The sequence below is a fragment of the Chrysochloris asiatica genome, unplaced genomic scaffold (assembly GCF_000296735.1).
Source record: "Chrysochloris asiatica unplaced genomic scaffold, ChrAsi1.0 scaffold00140, whole genome shotgun sequence".
Classification (NCBI taxonomy): domain Eukaryota; kingdom Metazoa; phylum Chordata; class Mammalia; order Afrosoricida; family Chrysochloridae; genus Chrysochloris; species Chrysochloris asiatica.
The window spans coordinates 440,173-460,540 of NW_006408658.1; the positions used below are offsets into that span (position 1 = coordinate 440,173).

Consider the following 20,368-nt stretch of genomic DNA (forward strand, 5'->3'; position numbering starts at 1 on the left):
CATACTTATTCAACCTGTATGCTGAGCAAATAATCCAAGAAGCTGGGTTATATAAAGAAAAATGTGGCATTAGGATTAGAGGAAGACTCATTAGCAACCTGCGATATGCAGATACTACAACCTTGCTTGCTGAAAGTGAAGAAGACTTGAAACATTTACTGATGAAAATCAAAGAACACAGCCTTCGGTATGGATTGCAGCGCAATGTAAAGAAAACAAAAATCCTCACCACTGAACCAATAAACAACATTCTTATCAACAGAGAAAACATTCAAATTGTCAAGGATGTCATTGTTCTTGGATCAACTATCAACACTCACAGAAGCAGCAGTCAAGAAATCAAATGATGTATTGCATTAGGCAAAACTGCTGCACAAGATCTTTTGAAAGCATTGAAGAGCAAAAATGCCAGCTTGAGGACTAAGGTGTGCCTGACTCAAGTCACAGTATTCTCAATAACCTCATATGGACGCGAAAGCTGGACAGTGAATAAGGAAGACCATAGAAGAATTGATGCTTTTGAGTTATGGTGTTAGAGGAGAATATTGAAAGTGCCATGGGCTGCCAAAAGAATCAAAAAATCCATTTTGGAAGAAGTGCAGCCAGAGGGCTCCTTGTAGGCCAAGATGGCCAAACTTCATCGCTCATACTTTGGACATATTGTCAGGAGGGACCAGTCGCTGGAAAAGGATATCATGTTTGGTACGGTGGAGGGTCAGAGAAAAAGAGGAAGACCCCCAACGAGATGGATTGGCCAAGTGGCAGCATCAATGGAATCAAGCATGGCACCAATTGTGAGGCTGAACCAAGACTGGGCAGAGTTTCATTTTGCTGTGCATAAGGTCACTGTGAGTCAGTGCTGACTTGATGGCACCTAATAACAACAACAACTCCAGCTTTCCTTTGATTAACATTAGTTTGCTCTATCTTTCTCATTTCTTTATTTTTGATCTCTGGGTCTTTATATTTAAAGTGAATTTCTTGTAGACAACATATAGTTGGCTCTTTTTTTCCAATACACTCTTACAGCTTCTGTCATTTCATTGGCCTATTTAGATTATTCACATTTAACATCATTATTGATCTAATTGGATTAAAAGCAACCATAACTGTTTAAAGTCCACTTAGACTCTTGGGTATGTGTGTGTGTGTGTGTGTGTGTGTGTGTGTGTGTTTTGCATTCCCAGGGTTTTGCTTTATTTTTTCCTTTAATAAACTCTGTAAAAATATATTTATTTTTAAAGTAAAGTGCAATTTACATATAATAAACCTCACTCATTTTAGTGAGAGTTTTTCAAAATTGTATGTGTGGGGGGTGCAATTTGGGTAAAAGTTTACAGAGCAAACTGGGTTTCTATTCAATGATCCATACCCATTTTGTTTATGACATTGATCCTGATCTCCATAATGTAACAGCACTCTACTTCTCCCTGTGTTTATCATTTCCCTTGGTTTCTTTTTTCCTATGCTTTCTTGCCTTCTGAGCTTTATTGTTGCTGTTGCTATTAAGTGCCGTCAAATCAGTTCCCACCTATAGCCACCCTGTATAGGATTTCCAAGAAGCAGCTGGTGAACTTGAACCACCAACCTTGCAGTCCATTGCATTAACACACAGCGCCACACCAGGGCACCTTAAAAGCCTACAGCAAGACAAGATTGAGTGCATTCAGGGTGGAATGCTTTCTACCTGGTCAAATGCTGCTCTTTTGATCTCATATACACCTGTAGTTCACTTGACTAAAAGCCGAACCATGGGGGTGACCTCAGTTCCAGGCTTGAAAGGTGTCTAAGGGCCATAGTCTTAAGCCTTCCTTCGTTTTAATTAAGACTTTAAGATAATTCAATCTTCTCTTAGCATATTAATTATGTTGTTATTGTTGTTAAGTGCCATTGAGTTGGTTCCAACTCACAGAGACCCTATGTTGGGTTTCTGATGAGCAGCTGGTGGATTTGAACCACTAACCTAGCAATTCAAACCAACCTTGAGGTCCAGTAGTTATCTTATAGTGACATCAAGACTCCATATCAAATATTGTCATTGTTAAGTGTCATCAAGTCAGTTCCAACCCATAGTGAAACTGTATAGAGATTCCAAGGAACCAGCTGATGGGTTTGAACCACTGACCTTGTGGTTCAAACGAACGTCATGGTCCAGTGCTTATCCTACAGCACCACATCATATCAGTTATATGCCTTTAAAAACATTTTCTAGTACTTGTCCTAGAGTTCACACTAAGCATTTACAGCTAACCTAAATCCACTTCAAAGTAACAATAAACTACTTCACATGTAGTACACTTACCCTATGTTGGACCCAAAACTGGAGGTCTCCCATATACACTCTTTTCTTAAAGTGACAAATGAGTTAACTGAAACTTTGTTTATGCCTCCTAGTCCAACTTAAACAGTTTCTTAATTAATGATTTCCCGTCTTAGTAACATTTCTGGCCTTTCCCAAAAGGGCTTATTCCTATTATCTCAGTAAGAATTTACATTTGTTTTCAAGGTTATGGTAGTCTGAGGTCAAAGTTCAAGTCATAGCTGAGTATCCATTTGTGGTTTTGGGAAAGTTTTTTTCCATCTTTGGTTACTACTCAAATATAAGCAGACCAGATGACCTCTTCCTGTTCTGTGTAACTTTTCAAACTAATTACTGGTTGTTTAATCATAAACCCATTCAATACAAAGAGGAAAACAATCTCCTTAAAACACCAGAGGCCCCTTTTCTGCTTAATTAATTTTATCCCTTCTGTTCTTTTCACAGACTAGATTTTCACTAGTTGCACACTGATTTAAAGAACTCTGCAATTTTAAGCCAGAGAAATGTTAAAGGCTTGAAATGCTGTTCAGTTACCACATGGCTTGATTCATTCACATCTTTCTCTTTCTTCCCCAGGGAAACGAAGAAAGAGCTCCAGAGGTGGGTATTTCTCCCAGCCTGAGCATGAATCGAGCATTTGTTAATAATGGTTCTATTTATGATCAAAAGTCTTCCTCTGTAAGTGCTGTTCATGCTCACTAGGTATAAACCTACAACTTGGAAGACCCACAGCCATTCCAGTATGATTCTCCCTGTGCCCCGACTTCCCTCCCATTCCACTTCTTGCCAATCTAGGGCTCCATCTCAATTCAATAAACATTTCCCACACTCTAGCTTTGAATCAGGAACTTGAGGAAGGAAGGCCAAGTGATGGAGATGTTGCTGACAAGCTATGCTCCTTGCCCTGAAAGTGACCCTGTGTCTAAGTGACTCAGTTGCACTGCAACTCTGCAATGGATTCACTGTGACAAGAGCAAGCTCCTTCCCAACTCCGGACTTCAATTTCCTCATCTATAAAGAAAATATTTTAGGCCAGACAGTCCCTAAGTCATCCTTAGCTCAGCTGTTTAGTGGTTCTAAGGATGTTGAACTGTTAAGAATAATAATGTGAGAGTTCAGAGAAGTTAAGAGGTTACTTGTAGCTGAAAAATACAGGGGCGGCTTTAGAGCATAGAGTTAAAACAGTTTAAGGATGAGTGGGTTTTTTAAGGTAAAAATGGGATACAGGAGAAGAAAAGTATTACAGATTAAGGACTTAGCCTTAATAAAAGATAGATATTAAAGGGTGGAGCTAGAAAAATGGAAGCTATTAACAGGGAAATGTAGGACATAACAGAAGTATTCCAGATCAAGGACTCATCCTTATTAAAGCATAGATGTGCTGTGGCTCTGTGGGGCAATGCACTGGACTGCAAAGCTGGTTTAAACTGCAAGGTTGGCAGTTCAAGCTCACCAGCTACTCCTTGGAAACCCTACATGTAGTTGCTATGGGTCAGAACCGACTCAACAGTATTAAACAGAGCATAACATAGCATTATTAAAGGGTGGTGGCTGTGTGCCGTGGAGTCGGTTCCAACTCATAACAACCCTGTATAGGATTTTTGAGGCTACAAATCTTTATGAGAAACTTTATCTTTCTTCCAAAGAACCACTGGTAGTTTTGAACTGCTGACCTTGAGATTAGCAGCCTGACATGTAACCACTATGCTACCAGAGCTGGGAAAACGTAGGACATAAGAGAGACCAGTGACTCATTCATAGCAACTGAGATGTAGGAATTTAAGTGTGATGCAGTATTATGAGGGAGAAGATTAGGAAGATAACCTGAGATCAAATTATGGAAACTGAATGTCAGTCAAAAAAGTCTAGACCTCGCTGAGTCATAGGAAGTTAATGAAGTAGATAAATACATTAGAGCTGCACTGTACTAGGTCAGTAATAGTGTGTAGGGGGTAGATTGGAGAGGAGAATAAATCATAAGATTAAACATTATTTCAAGAGACAAGAAATGAAGGCTTGAACAAGGGCTATGGCTGGAGAATAAAAAGAAGGGACTAGAAACAAGAGGAATTCAGACTTGGCAGCCAATTTGATGAAAGGTTGTAAAGAGACAGTGAAGTCTCAGTTTTGAGACTGAAAGACTAGAATATCACATGTTAAGTGCCATCGAGTCGGTGCCAACTGATAGCAACCCTGTATAGGGTTTCCAAGTAGGGGCTAGTAAGTTTGAACCACCGGCCTTGTAGTTCAAACCAACCTTGCAGTCCAGTGCATTATCCCACAGAGCCACACCAGAAAAACATATAAATGTAATGAAATCAGAAGTGGAACCAGTTTTCCAGACTCAAAGAAATTCCATTTGTGGCATGCTACATTTCAGGAATGTTTAGGTAGAAATATCCAAGAGCCTACAGCTTCTGGAAGGTAGCTTAGCCCTGAGTTTCTATGGCTTTCCCTCCAGCCTTGTGCAGTGAGCAGGATGTCGTGGTCAGCAGCTCTGAGGGGGAACTGCACTTCCCAGAGAGATCCCACCTGTATTATGAGAGCAATCTGTGAGTAGCCCCCCTCTGCCGCCCCTCCTTCTACTCCCACATCCACTCTGCCTGTGTCCATTACTGGAATGCGATCGTCAGTTTCTGGCTAGAAATAACACCCGTTCAATGTGTCTGCTTGCAGACTTTGTGTCTGGACCCTGGTAGTACCAGAGAAAATGCATATGCTGCTCAGTTTTTCCCATTTGGATGCAGAATCTTGTCAGCACAGTTACCTGTCAATACACTCATTAGGAGACAATAGACTTATTGGTGAGTGAATTTCCATATAATCACATTGAAACCAGTGCTAAGCAGACTTAATAATATGCCTGCCACTGAGGCATAAACACCATACTTCCTGTCACTAATTCTGAGACAGAAGCGGGAATGAAAAGAAATTGATTCTGAGCTCAGAGTAACCACACTATATGATAGTTTCAAGACCTCAGGGCATTTTACTTGCTGCAACTGCCTCCCTTCAAAACAGAGGCTACATCTGCTTCTCTTCAAAATGGGACTGCTTTCTAGACCCATTTGCCAAGCCTGGAGCACAAGGGGAATAAAATCTAGAAATATTACAGAGCCTGTTCAGAACAATGCTGTTTTTTCAACTTACCTCATCAAGCTACAAAGAGAAAGACTAATAGACAACCATGAGGAGAAGACAAATGTGACTTATATTAGTATGTGACTTATATTATACAAATGTGATTTATATTAGAAACTGGTTTTGCATTTGGCAATAACTTGGAAGCATTTTGGGTGGTCACAACTAGGGAAGCTCTATTAGTATCTAGTGGGTAGTGTCCAGGAATGCGACAGCATTCCTACAGCACACAAGACAGCCTAAACCCAAAGAATGTTCTGGTTCAAATTATCAATAGTGTTGAGACGGAGAAACCCTGGTTTACATAATTCTGAAGTGTCATGTCAAATTCAGTTCTCTGTAAATCTTTTAACAGGCTCTGTTTTCTGTTCTGAAATAACCTTCCTTCTCTTGTTTCAGGGAAATTCTGTGGAGAAGTCCTCTTTTCATCTGTCCGCATTGGCTACAACTCTTTACGGCTGAAATTCATCTCTGATAGCACAGATTATGCTACTGGATTTAATCTCACGTATAAAGCTCTTAAATCAAGCTATCTTCCTGGTAAAACCATTGACTCTTATCACATACCACCCAATTAGAGCTCATGGGAATTACAGGAGGGACAAGGGACACCAGCTCAGAGCCCACTGGGCTCCATTGTGGATGCAAAGTATTGAGATCAGGTCACACTCTCTCGTTTTCTGCTCTGCCAACTCACACTTGTTGCACACCTGGAGAGTTCAGGGGCCCAATAAGTTCTGGGAAATCAGTGCAAAAAGTCTTCCTACCTGATTCTGCACCGTTTCATCCACCGTTTGTGGGAGGTAGCAGGGAGAACAAAACAGTATTCCTCTTTACTTGGGTGGTACCCTTTGCTTGGATGTTGTTTTGTGTGTTTCAGATACAGGTTGTGGTTCCTTAGTTGTCCTTTTTGAAGAAGGTCTCATACAGAGTCTTCACTATCCTCAAAACTACACACACCTGGCTAACTGTAACTGGATTTTCCATGCCCCAAAACATCATCTAATTAAGGTACAAACTTTGGTTACCTTTACTTTGCTATAGTATCTCCACAGAACAGTTAACATAAATTTAAGGAGATCAAAGAGTTTTTTTATCTGATTTGTTCACTGCTGTGTGGCACTGCAAGGAGCCCTGACAGGACAGTTGGTAGTTCAAGGCCACTAAGTACTTCCCTAGAGAAAGATGGGGCTTTCTGCACCTTCAAGATACAGCCTTAGAAACTGTATATAGAGTCGCTATGAGTCGTCGACTGCAGACACTACCACTATGTGGCGCTGTGGGGCTGCTAACTGCAAAGCCAGCAATCAAAATGCACCAGCAGCTCTGTGGAAGACAGGTAAGACTGGCTGTTCCTGTTAAGATTTACAGTTTTGGAAACACTATGTAATGTCACTATGAGTCAGAATCTACTCAGTGGCAGTGGATTTGGTTTTGGTTTATATCCCTGATACCTAAAACAGAGCATAATACACAAAGATCTCAATACGTTAGAAACAAATAAAAAATGCCATCAAGTCAATTCCGCTCATAGCAAATGGTGGTGTGATGGTTGTGTGCCATCCAGTCCGTTTCGACTCACTGCGATCCTATAGAGGGTTTCTGAGGCTGTAAATCTTTTTGGGAGCAGAAAGCCTCATCTTTCTCCCACAGAGCAGCTGGTAGAAGACTGCTGTTACAATGTGGGAGGTGCGTCCCTGTGTTTACCATTTCCTTTCCTCCTTCCTTCTTACCCCTTCCTGCCTTCTGATCTTTTGTTATTGTTGACACGTCCTTCAAGAGAAATTGATCAAATCTCTATCATCTTCTGAGCTGACCTTCTTTCTTCTTTGCTTTGAATTTAACTGGTCCAGCGGATACCGTTGGAAGCCACTGTTTTTCTTGAAGGACACAAGAAAGACAATCCTGGGGCTTATTAGAAAGAAGTTTGAAGATTGACAACTGCAGTGGTGAGGAAAGAAGGCCAAAAGTGTTACACTGAGGAATTGTTTTCTATTATGACAATACACCTGCGCATTCTTCAAGGAGAGCAAGAACTGTTGTATGAGAAGTTCATTGAGAAACCTTACCCTGTCCACTCTACTGCCCAGATGTTGCCCTTTAAGATGTCTCTATGTTCCCTAAAAGAACTTTTAAAAGAAACAGGATTTAAGCCACTCAAAAATGTCAAAACTTCCATTTTGACATGTTGTAAGTCTAAGAGCGCAGAACTCCTTGGTGAAGGGTTGCTGTTGTATGCCGTAGATTCAATTCTGACTCATAGTAACCCTGTACAGGGTTTCTGAGGAACAGATGGTGAGTTTGAACCACTGACCTTGAAGTTCAAACTTACCTTGAAGTCAAGTGCTTATCCCAAACAGCCACCACCTTCAGACATATATAGGATTTGTCAAGAAACCACAGCTTCACATTTCTATATTTTTAATAGAGGTTGTTATGACTTTATAGCAATATTTTCTGACTCAAGCTTGTATTTAAGAAACAGAAAGACATCTAAGAGGCAGGGGGAGAACTTGATCAGTATGGTGCTAGGATAGCTTAGAGGACTGAGCCTTTGATTTTAAAACCAAGATGAATCAAAACAAAACATGATGTGGCCAATAATTTGGATTCACTATTCATAGTTACAGTTTAAAGAGAATGAGAATGGAGACTTAATTGACCTAATTCATCCCTGCTCCCCCAATTTAAACACACACAGAGAATAATTGGATTAACAACTAAGGGTACTAGGGAGGAGAAAGTAAATGGTAGTATCTGAAATATCTAGTTATGTGGGGTGTTAGGAGCAGAAATAAGACTACACAAGTTTTACAAAGTAATGGAAAAATAAAAAATGTTGTTGTTTTTGTTCTTAGGTGCCATCAAGGCAATTCCGAATCAAAGTGACCCTACGTACCACAGAACAAACACTGCCATGTCCTGCATCATCCTCATAATGTTGTTACTGTGCTGCCACTATGCCCATTGTACCCATCATGGCTACCCTGGAGCCCACTGCTGCTGCCACTGTGTCAATCCATCTCACTGGGGGCTTCCTCTTTTTCACTGACCCTCCATTTTACCAGGCATGATGTCCTTCTCCAGGGACTGGTCCCTCCTTGATAATATGTCCAAAGTAGGGGAGAAGATGAAATCTCGCCATTCTGGAGGTACTTCCTCCAAGATAGATTTGTTGTTTCTTCTGGCAGTTCATGGTACTTGTAATATTTTTCTTCTCCAACACCATAACGCAAATCAATTCTTCTACTATCTTCTTTATTCATTGTCCAACTTTCACATGCATATGAAGCAATTAAGGAGCTCTGGTAACATAGTGGTTATAAGTCAGGCTAATAACCACAAGGTCAACAGTTAGAAACTACCAGCCAGTCTGTGGGAGAAGCATGAGGCTTTCTGCTCCTGTAAAGATTTATAGCCTCAGAAACCCTATACAGGGTCGCTATGAGTCGGAACCAACTGCACAGCACACAACCACCACCACCAATATCATGAGGCAATTGGAAGTCCTGGTATAGCACCATAGGATAAGCACTTGACCTCACGGTCAGTTTGAACTGCAAGGTCAGCAGTTCAAACTCACTAGCTGCTCCTCGGAAACCCTATACAGGGTCGCTATGAGTCAGAACTGATGACACTTAACAACAAATGAGGCAATTGAAATACCATGGCTTGGATCAGGCATAACTTGGTCCTCAAATTGACATCTTTGCTCTTGAACACTTTAGAGAGGTCTTGGGCAGCAGATTTGCCTACTGCAGTATGTCATTTGATTTTCTGATTGCTACTTTCCTGAGGGTTGATTGTGGATTCAAGCAAAATGAAGCTGTTGACAACTTCAATCTTTTCTCCATATATAATGATGTTATTTATTGGTCTGTTGTTGTTGTTAAATGCCGCCGAGTTGGTTCTGACCCATAGCGACCCTGTATAGGGTTTCCAAGAAGCAACTGGTGAGCTTGAACTGCTGACCTGCAGTTCAAATCAACTTTGCAGTTCAGTGCATTACTCCACAGCACTACGCCAGGACTCCATTTATTTGTCTAGTGGTGAGGATTTTGTTTTCTTTACACTGAGGTGCAATCCATACTGAAGGCTGTAATCTATGAACTTCATCAGTAAGTATTGTAAGTCCTCACTTTCAGCAAGCAAGGCTGTATCATCTGCATATTGCAGATTGTGAATGAGTCTTCCTCCAATCCTGATGCCACAGACAAGATGTTGTTGCTGCTAAGTGCCATCGAGTTGGTTCCAATTCACGGTGACCCTGTATAGGGTTTCTGAGGAGTGACTTGTGAGTTTGAACCGTTGCTCTTGTGGTTCCAAATAATATTGCAGTCTAGTGCTTATCCTACTGTACCACACCAGGTCTTCTTAGAAGATATATAAGTCAATATAAAACCCAAAATCTCATTTCCACTGGGTCTATTCTAACTCATGGTAACCCAATGTGTTCCAGGGTAGAACTGAGCTCCATAGAATTTTCATAGCAATAATCTTTTTGAAGTGGATCACCAGGCCTTATTCTGCAGTGGGTTCAAACAGCCAACCTGAGATTAACAGTCAAGCATAAACTGTTTATATCACCTATGGACCTTTGATAGATTTTGTCTTTCTAAAAGTTCTGAAACTCAAAAAGAACCAAGATAGAAAGTTAAAGAGAACATAGAATTAAGGGGAAAGTTGTCAGTAATGTAAGTATAAAAGTTTAGTCATCAGCATTTCTAGAAAGGAAGATGAGAAAATTTAGTTGAAAATATGACAATTTCAGAGCTAGAAATTATTCCAAAACATCTAGTCAGCAAATGTATGCTAAGTGTGATGCAGGAGAGAAATGATGTTCTCTATCCTGCCAGTGACAACATCATCTTGCCGAGCCCCAGTGAAATAGTAATTTGGAAATCAATATTACAAGTCCTGGTATGGCACTGTAGGATAAGCACTAGACTGCTAATCTCAAGGTTGGCAGTTCAAACACATGAACCACTCCTCAGAAACTCTACACAGGGCCACTATGGGTCAGCCAACTCAACAGCACTCAACAACAAGAAAAACATTACAAGTCATAACAATACATGCATCATTTGACTTGGAGAGAAGAGTCCATTTCCAGAAAACAGTTAAGTAGATATTTTAATAAATCTTTGAGCAAATCCTTCTCCAATCCACACTTCACCAATGATCACTGCCTCCAGGTTTGTCCTATCCCTGCAGTCTTCTGTGTCTCTTGCTGAGTGCTCAGGCATAAGACGTCCCTTCCTTTAGCCTAAAACAATAAGTGCCAAATACGGTAGATAATGCATGAGAAGGAAAAAATGAAAACATAACAATATCCTCTGCCACATTTTTAGGATAGCCAAAACTTGAAACTATCATAAATACTCAGAGATAGTAATGAATAGAATATTATGTATCAATTAATTATTATAAAAACTATGGCTATCAGTCTGTCATAATTTATTCTTGGTGAGCCCAGACTAACTCTAAGATTATCTCTCTTTTCTAGGGCACCACACATCATATGTTTAATAATCTACTCTAGAGTTTTGCTGATGCTTACATTTAAGCTTAGTATTCAGAATCAACTGGTTCTAACAATACCAGGATTTCTGTCTTCAATAACATCCATAACATCTCAAAATCAATGGCCATTGTTTCTGAGATCACCTTTACAAGTCAGTATATCAAAAATACTTTGTTTTACATCAGCATTTACACTCAATCATCTCTGTCCCAGCTCTCAAAATTGGTCATTGGTACATGGAGATTTATTGAAAGCTAAATAGAGCAGAGAGCCAAAATATGACATTAAATGTATCCCACCTGAATATAGAGACCATCTAAAGAACAGATTTGATATAGTAGACCATAATAACCAAAGATCAGAAGAGATGTCAGAGGACATCAAGAATATAACAGAGAAAGAAAATAAAAGGTCATTAAAAAGACAGGGAAGAAATAAAACACAAACATGGATGTCAGAAGGGACTCTGAAACTCACATTTGAATGTAGAGAAGCTAAAGCAAATAGGAGAAAGGAGGAGGTAAAAGAGTTGAACAGAAAATCTCAAATGGCAGTTTGAGAAGACGAAGCCAACTATTAGAATGAAAAGTGTAAAGACCAGAAATTAGAAAACCAATTGGGAAGAATACACTCAGCATTTTTCAAGCTAAATGAAATGCAAAAAAAACTTAAACCTTGACATGCAATACTGAAGGATTCAATTGGCAAAATAATAAATAATGCAGAAAGCATAGAAAGATAATGAAAGGAATATATAGATTCACTGTGCCCAAAAGAAATGGTTGATGGACAAACCATGTCAAGAGGTAGCCATATGATCAAGAACTGATGGTACTGAAGGAAGAAGCTCACGGTTCACTTAAAGCATTGGTGAAAAAACAAGGCTTCACGAATTGACAGAATACAAATTGAAATCTTTCAACAAATTGATGCAACACTGGCAGCGATCACTCATCTATGCCAAGAAATTTGGAAAACAGCTACATGGCCAACAGATACAAAGAAATCTTTATTCATGCCCCTTCCAAAGAAAAATGACCCAATGGAATGTGGAAATCATCACATAATACCATTAATGTCACATAAAAATAAAATTTTGCTGAAGATAATTAAAAAATGGTTGCAGCAGCATATTAACATGGAACTGCCAGAAACTCAAGCCAGATTCAGAAGAGGATGTAGAACTATGGATATCACTGCTGACATCAAATGCATCTTAGCTAAAAGCAGAGAATACCAGAAAGATGTTTACTTGTACCTTATTGACTATACAAAGGATTTCAACTGTGTGTATCATTACAAATTGTGGATAACATTGCTAAGAATGAGTATTCAGAATACTTAATTATGCTCATGAGGAACCTATCCATAGACCAAGAGGCAGTCCTTACAAAAGAATAAGGAGATACTGGATGTTTTAAAAATCAGGAAAGGTATGTACCAGCTTGTATCCTTTCACTGTACTTATTCAATCTACATAATGAGCAAATAGTCTGACAAACTGGATTATGTGGAAGAATGTTACATCAGGATTAGAAGAAGACTCATTAACAACGTGCAACATGCAGGTGATATAACCCTTCTGTTGAAAGTGAAGAGAATTTAAAGTACTGATGAAGATCAATGACCACAGTCTTCAGTATAGATTACACTTCAATGTAAAGAAAACAAAAATTCTCACAACTGGACTAATAAATAACATCATGATAAATGGATAAAAGACTGAAGTTGTCCAAGACTTCATTTTGCTTGAATCCACAATCAACACTCATGAATGCAGCAGTCAAGAAGTCAAATGATGGACATTGGATACCCAAATGTGGGGGAGGGACCACAAAGGCAAGAAGTAACTGGCTTACAAACTTTCAAGAGGGAACCTAGAGCTAGGGGCATGGAGGAAGGCAGAATCTCCAATGAGTACTATCCAATCTGTCTAGGTGGAGCTGATGAAATGAAATGCAGGAGGGTCACTTGTGATACAATAGTGAATTATTGTCATCAGGACTGATTGTGAGGGTTGGAAATATAAAGGTAGACGTTTGGTAGCAAGGAAGGGAGTTATTAACTCTCCAGTCTAGGAGCAGCAGTCTCTGGGACCATCAATGGAGAAGAGCCGAGAGCGGGACCGTACCCAGAGAAGCAGCGAGGCCAGAGATGGAGGCAGAGATGATGACGTGGAGTGATGAAGCGGATGGGGACTTTGGATCCAGAAAGGGAGAGGGACTGGGTCCTGAAGAATGGGGGTTAGGGGAGATTAGGGGGCGGATTTATAGGGTATACCCTTTGGTCGGTTGATGATGCATGGAGGGGATTGGAACCATGGCAATGAGACGATATGCGATGGAATGAATGTATGTAAAACTAAAGTTCTCTCATGTAAAATATCATATAAGTCACAATAAAACATGAAGAAAAAAAAAAGATCTTGTACAGCAGATTTAACTAATGAAAAAAGAAGAAGAAGAAGAAATCAAATGATGGATTGCATTAGGCAAATCTGCTTCACACGACCTCTTTAAAGTGTTGAAGAACAAAAATGTCAGTTTGAGAACTCAAGTGCATCTGACCCTAGCAATGGGATTTTCAGTTGCCTCATATGCATGTGACAGTTGGACAATGAATAAGGAAGACCCTAGAAGAATCGATGTGTTTGAATTATGATGATCGAAACGAATATTGAAAGTACCATGGACTGCCAAAAGGACAAACAAATTTGTCTTGAAAGAAGTGCAGCCAGAAGACTCCTTAGAAGCTTGAATGGTGAGACTTCATCTCTCATATTTTGGACATGTTATCAGGAGGGACCAGTCCCTGGAGGACATCATGCTTGGTAACATGGAGGGTCAGTGAAGAAGAAGAAGGTTCCCCAACTAAATGGATTGCCACAGTGGCCAAAGCAGTGGGCTCAAACGTAACAACAACTGTGAAGACTGCGTGGGACCAGGCAGCATTTCGTTCTGTTATGCACAGGGTCACTATGAGTTGGAACCAACTAGATGGTACCAAACAACAACACCAAACAAGGCAAGTCAGATATATTCTGCCACGTGGACCAACTGGAAAGATAGAATGTCTAAGGGGCACAATTGCCTTCAGTCTTGATTTAGGACAGGAGGAGTTTCAAGAAGTATCTTATTGCTGCCATAACACAAGTATTACAAATGGGTTACTTTAAAGAACATAAACTCATTTTCTCAGTTTTGGAGTCTAAAAGTACAAATCATGCTATCAGCTCTAGGAAAGAGTTCCCCCTTGTCAGTAACCCTGGGTTGTAGATGTTCCCTCGCATAGTCTCATACCAGCCCCAGTCGCACCTGTGTCTGTGTGTATGTGCGTGTGTTCTATTTGTATAAGACAACTCAGAAAAAAATTAGGTTTAGGATTCACCTTATTATGGACTAGTTGTATTAACATAACAAAAGAAACCCTCTATTTTCAAACAGGGTCATATTCCAAGTTAAGAGTTCACCATAATTTTTTGGGAGACACAATTAAATACATAACAAACATTCAAATATCCAGAGAAGTATTTGTGTGACCATGGTGTCCTAGCATAAACTCAAAAACTGCTTCCAAAGAAAAGTATCCCCAAGATTTTCTGAACTGGTAGGATGACCTGCCAGGGAGCTCAAATACTTGCACCTATCCCCAACGTTTCACTTCAGTTCATAGGTGTATTTTCTATCTTAAATGTTTTGAGAACCTGTGATACAACAACTTTTTCTCAGCAACTTGCCCCACTCAAGAATCAAGAATATTTGGAGAAGAGTTAGGATACAGACTAACTTTCTCATCTAAGGTCATATTCCAGAGCAAGTTAAGCAATCTGGCTCTCTGCCTGATCAAAATGAGGTAACTCATTTCTATTATGTGCTCTTGATGTAACATTGGATCTTTTCAGCTTTCATTTCAGAATCTGGAAATAGAAGAAAATGGAGACTGCAGTTCTGACTATGTGACTGTGCACAAGGATGTGGAAAGAAAGATGGAAATAGGTTTGTAGAGCCTTGGCATCCTCTGGTCTTAAGATGGAGATAAAAAGGACTTGGCTTGCTTTTCCTTCATTCCCCTGTTCCACCTCCACAATTCCCTATGTTCTCATCTCCACTCCTTCCTCTACTTCATGAAGCAGGAGGAAAGAGCGAGAGACTCATAGAACCACATGAACAGAAAATGTAGACGACCTCCAAAGAACCAGGAGTGGGTTGGGCCACGTACCACTGACATAAGCCCTGTGGCCAGAACAAATTCTCAGGGCATTTTCAATAAGAGTGCTTGGGAAATGAAATCAAATTATAATGTTGATGGGGTTAAATGCATTTATTAAAAAGAAGCAAACCACATTTCTGTTTTGAAAATGGGTTGTGACATCTAACAGGAAAGTTTATTTCTCCTCAATTACCTAAAAGACAAAATTCTTTCTGCTTTTCAATGTCCTGTTTATTTGCCCGGCACTTGACAACATCTTGCCTGGACCTGGTTTGAGCCAGCACGGTTATGCGGCTTTGCTGTCCCTGCCCCTGTGCTGAGCTCCTCCAGGGTGATGTTCATCAGCTTCCAGACAGATGAAAACATGACCTTCAGAGGCTTCCAGGCTAAAGTTTCCTTCATTTCTGAAGCAGGTAAGAAGACTGGGGCACTAACTCCCAGGTTCCCAATTATAATCCTCATAATGTGGTAGTAAACATGTCTGAATCTTGGTCTATCCTAACTATAAGGGTGATCTTAAGATAGAGTCACATAGCATTCATTGTCCTTAATGTAAAATGACAGACAAGTGGTGGAATAAGAATGTCCAAAAGCAAAAAAAACAAAAACACTGTCGAGTCCTTTTGACTCAGCCGATCTGTATAGGGTTTCTGAGGCTGTAAATCTGTACTGGAGCAGAAAGTCTCATCTGCCTCCCAACGTGTTTGAACTTCAGATCTCAATTAGCAGTCCAGTGCTTATCTTGTAGTGCTACCAGGGCTCCTTATATTTGGACTGCAGTGAGATTTAAATCAATATGCAGCCTATAATGTTGTCGTTGTTAAGTGCCGTTAAGTCAGTTCTAACTCATAGTGACCCTGTATAGGGTTCCCAAGAAGCAGCTGGTGATTTCGAACTGCTGACCTTGTGGTTCACAGTCTAGGGCTGATCCTACAGTGCCACACTCAGAAATGTGAGATCTCTTAACTAACTGCCCCCAGTTGCTGGACGTTGGAACTACTTAGTTTCATTCCAAATCCTTATGCGCGTGATTTCTGTGTCTGAATTCCACAAACCCAGTTAGCTACTTCCCAAGCTATCCCTTCTTGTTAGGCATTAAGTAATTACTAATGACAAAATCTAGTGTGGCACGGGATTGCTAATTGTAAGGTTGGTGGTTCAAACCCACCAGCCATGCCTCGAAATCCTATATAGGGTCACTATGAGTCACTACCAATTCAACAGCACTTAACAACAATGACCAAGCCACATTATAGTTAAAATGCTCCATATTTCACGAAAATAACCAGAGATTCAAGTTGATTGTGGTGCCCCAGAATTCTAATAAAATCTCCACACTTGTTACAAGGTTCCAACACTGGCTTTCTTTATGAAACAGATCAATTGTGTTATATTTACACACAGGTTTAAACATTTCCGCATCTGAGGGTGAGTCAATGTTTCTGGAGAATACCTGGAATGTACTACCTGAAGAAACAAATGTTTCTGGTAAGCTGGTCTCAGGAACATTGACCAATTGATTACAAAGGGCATAGTCAGGGTTCTACTAAGAAGCAGCCAGTAGATGGCTGAGCAGGAATGTGTATATGGTTGAAGCAGCTTGCTAAGTAAGTCTGAAACTATGGGGCAGGCGCTCTGGAAGGAAAGAAGCCAGATGGGTGCGAATTGATAATCAAGTGTGTCTCATTCTTCCCAGGCATCTAATAGAGTGTACAAGGGAGATGCTCAGAGATAGTTTTCTGGGCTTGATGGTAAGAAAGACCCAGGGGTAATAAAGATGCATCTCCATGGTTTCCTCTCAGGTGACCTCTACGGAGTCACTTCCTCCCTCCCTCCCAGGTTTCTTTCCAGCTGGACTGTGGGAGCCAAGGAAGCTTCAACTGGCTCCGGGCCATGGCAGGTCAGTCTGCAGATTGCCAACAAGCATCTCTGTGGAGGGGCCATAATTGGGAAGACCTGGATAGTCACCGCTGCTCATTGCTTCTCCAATAAGTAAGTAAGCCTGGGGAACGGCGTGGAGTGAGGACTAATGGTTTAAATTGATTGATCACCATTCCTCAGCTACCAGTCGCTCTGATATCCATTAGGGTCTCCTATGAGTTACCACTCATTTCTCAGTTCATCACTGTGATGGGCAACCTGTCTTCCCAGGCAGTTAGACTCTTCACACTGTACTTCATGACTTGGAGAACACTAGGCTGAGAGCGTCGTATTGCTTAGGAGAGAACCTTTGCTTAATTTGCCAGTGAGTTCATGAGGTAAAATCCAGAACAAGTAAATTCAGACAGGAGTTACTTCCTAAAAGATGATGGCATTAAGGCAGACATCAACCCTGTCATTACAGAGCCTTACTGAAAGAAAAAAAAAAAAAAAAAACCAATGGAATATAAAATTAAAGGGAAGCCACTACTAACTGCAAATACCACAAAAAGTCAGGAAATAGGTCAGATCGCATCAGCCTGCAGGCAACAATTTAGGTATTGTCCCAGAATTTCCCTTTACGCAGCAGTGATAGAAATTAGGTAAAGAAGAAACCAACAGAACTGCCCAATATTCCCTCATCTAGAAATGCAAGTGCTGGAAATATGTAGAATTTTTCAATAATCCGAACCTAGTGGGGTTTAGCTATAATACTTCTCCAAACGTGTTCTGCCAATGACTTCTTGTAGGTTCCACAACTTGATCTCTAGAGGCAAATTGACTTTAAAACTTACTGATTATGAAGTGTAAGCATGGACCCCATGAGGGGATTATGAATGGATTTATAATTTTGCATCATTTTTCATAAAGAGACCCTGAAACCTATATCTAATTCTGAAATTTTGATGATACCCTTTCAAATAAAGATCATAAGAATGCAAAGCTAAACAATCGATTGTGGTAAGTGCCTATATGGAAAACATTAAGAAAAAGCAAAGAATGGTAAATACAATAAACCAGAGCATGAAATAGGGGATACAATCAAAGAAGTGCAGAAAAGCCTTTACAGGCATTGCTTGTATTCTGTTCCTCAACATGGATGTGGGAACATGGGTATTCTTTTAAACTTACACATGTGCTTTAAATGATTGACCTTTGCGTTAGCAGCTGAGTGCTGAACCACTGTGGTTGTTGTTAAGCGCCATAGGTTCTGACTTACAGCGACGTTAGGTTTCTGAAAACTAGCTGGTGTATTTGAACTGCTGACCTTGCAGTTCACCCTCCAACACTTATCCTACAATACAACACCAAGACTACGCCAAGAGGGCTCCTTTATTTAAAAAACAAAAATCCAATTAATACCAACTATGTTGTTGTTGTTAAGTGCCATTGAATTGGTTCTGACTCATAGCTACTCAATATACGGTTTCCAATGTGTGGCTGGTGTGTTTGAACCACCAACTTTGTGGTTCAAACTGACATTGAAGTCTGGCACTTATCCTAGAGCATCACAAATATAGTAAAGGACAAAGAATAACGTTCTCATTTAAGGTAGAACAAACAAGGATACTGTTTATCACTTGTGTTATTAAATTCTTATTTGTCAATGCTATAGCCAGAAGATAAAGAGAAAATTTTAAAATAAGTATGTATTGGGGCTAATAAGAAAATTCAGTCATGTGATCAGTTTCAAAAGAAGTAAAATGTATCCACCATATAGATGCAGAGAGTTAGTTAGGAGTGTGGTTAAAAAGCATGAATTATGGAGCCAGATTCCTAGATTTAAGTCCTTTATCTTTAGTTAACTGCAGAGCAACTCTGAGTGAATGAATCTCTCTGTCATACGTTTCTTCAGTTTCAAAAGGGGGAACACAATGTTGTAAAGGCTAAGTTAGTTAATGCATGTAAAACACTTAAAATAGAGCCGGACACAGAATATGCTACAGTTGGATGTTTTCCGATGTTGATAAATGCAATGGAAGAAAAACCCCATGCAAAATAAAACAAAAAATATCTGATAACATGCTTTGTAAGATATGTTCAAAATCATTTTGAGTGTGAAACTTTCTTGGTAAACAAACAAAATCTGAAAGAGAGAAACCCTACATTTTTATGAACAGAAAATGTAGTTTTTTGACTATACCAATTATCCTCCAAAATAACTTATGGTGGTTGATGGTGGTGTACGGTGGAGTCAGTTCTGTCTCATAGCGACCCTGCACAGGGTTTCCGAGGCTGTGAATCTTTACGGGAATAGAAAGCCTCATCTTCCTTTCACGGAACAGCTGGTAGTTTCGAACTGCTGACCTTAAGGTTTGCAGCCGGATTTGTAATCACTACGCTACCAGAACTCCTAAAATAACTTATAAGTTTAAATGAAATCTTATCAAAATTCCAAAGTGATTTTTTTAAAGAACCTTACAAAATTCAATCCAAAATTATCCTGAAAGTCTAGAAAACCATAACCAAGGACTTAAAAATAATAACATAGGGGGGACTTGTACGGCCATATTGTTGTTGTTAAGTGCCGTCGGGTCAGTTCCAACTCATAGCGACCCTGTATAGGGATTCCAAGGAACGAGTGGTGGGTTTGATCAGTTCCCCTTGCAGTTCAAATCGACCTTGTGGTCCAGTGCGTTACCCTGCAGCACCACACCAGTACAGCCAGACCGGATATATAAATATATTATGAAAAGAAGTATGTTTACAACAGGATCGATGAAGGAGATCTGGTAGCATAGTGGTTATGAATCGGGCTGCGAGCTTCAAGTGCAAAGTTCGAAACTACCAGCTGTTCCGCAGGAGAAAGATAAGGCTTTCTGCTCCTATGAAGATTTACAGCCTCGGAAACCATATGTAGGGTCCCTATGAGACGTAACCGACTCCACGGCACACAACAACAACAGATGAATGTAACAATAGTCAAGATGGCAGTTCCTTGGAAGACTTCGAACCGATGATCCCTTTACTTTCATTTTCCAGGAAACAGCCCTCAGCTGCCTGGGTGGTGAATGCTGGCATCCTTGATTTGGCCAAAGATTCCCCTCAAGTAAGAGGCCTCTCAGTCTCCTTTCTCTCCAGTCCTGGCTGCTAGGTTTTCACCCTGAGGGCTTGTAGCCCACTAGATGGCGCAATTCTCAGTGCTGGCCAGCCTCATGTCTTAGATATACACGTGATCAGGCGGACAGGAATCAAAATGAAATTTTTTTCCCTGTGGTGTAATGAGTTATGCGTTGGGCTGTTAACTGCAAGTT

General features: G+C 40.2%; 1 protein-coding gene across 1 annotated transcript in view; it reads left to right on the plus strand.

The window, feature by feature from the left end:
* OVCH2 (ovochymase 2) overlaps nt 1-17,190 on the plus strand; it is a 34,522-nt gene extending 17,332 nt beyond the window's left edge. The window contains exons 8-16 of the mRNA XM_006870292.1: nt 2,897-2,920; nt 4,782-4,872; nt 4,997-5,124; nt 5,861-6,001; nt 6,342-6,472; nt 14,887-14,980; nt 15,476-15,607; nt 16,599-16,682; nt 16,997-17,190. Coding sequence (XP_006870354.1) covers nt 2,897-2,920; nt 4,782-4,872; nt 4,997-5,124; nt 5,861-6,001; nt 6,342-6,472; nt 14,887-14,980; nt 15,476-15,607; nt 16,599-16,682; nt 16,997-17,190 — 1,019 coding nt within the window. The remainder of the gene's footprint in view (nt 1-2,896; nt 2,921-4,781; nt 4,873-4,996; nt 5,125-5,860; nt 6,002-6,341; nt 6,473-14,886; nt 14,981-15,475; nt 15,608-16,598; nt 16,683-16,996) is intronic.
* Nucleotides 17,191-20,368: the final 3,178 nt, after the last annotated feature.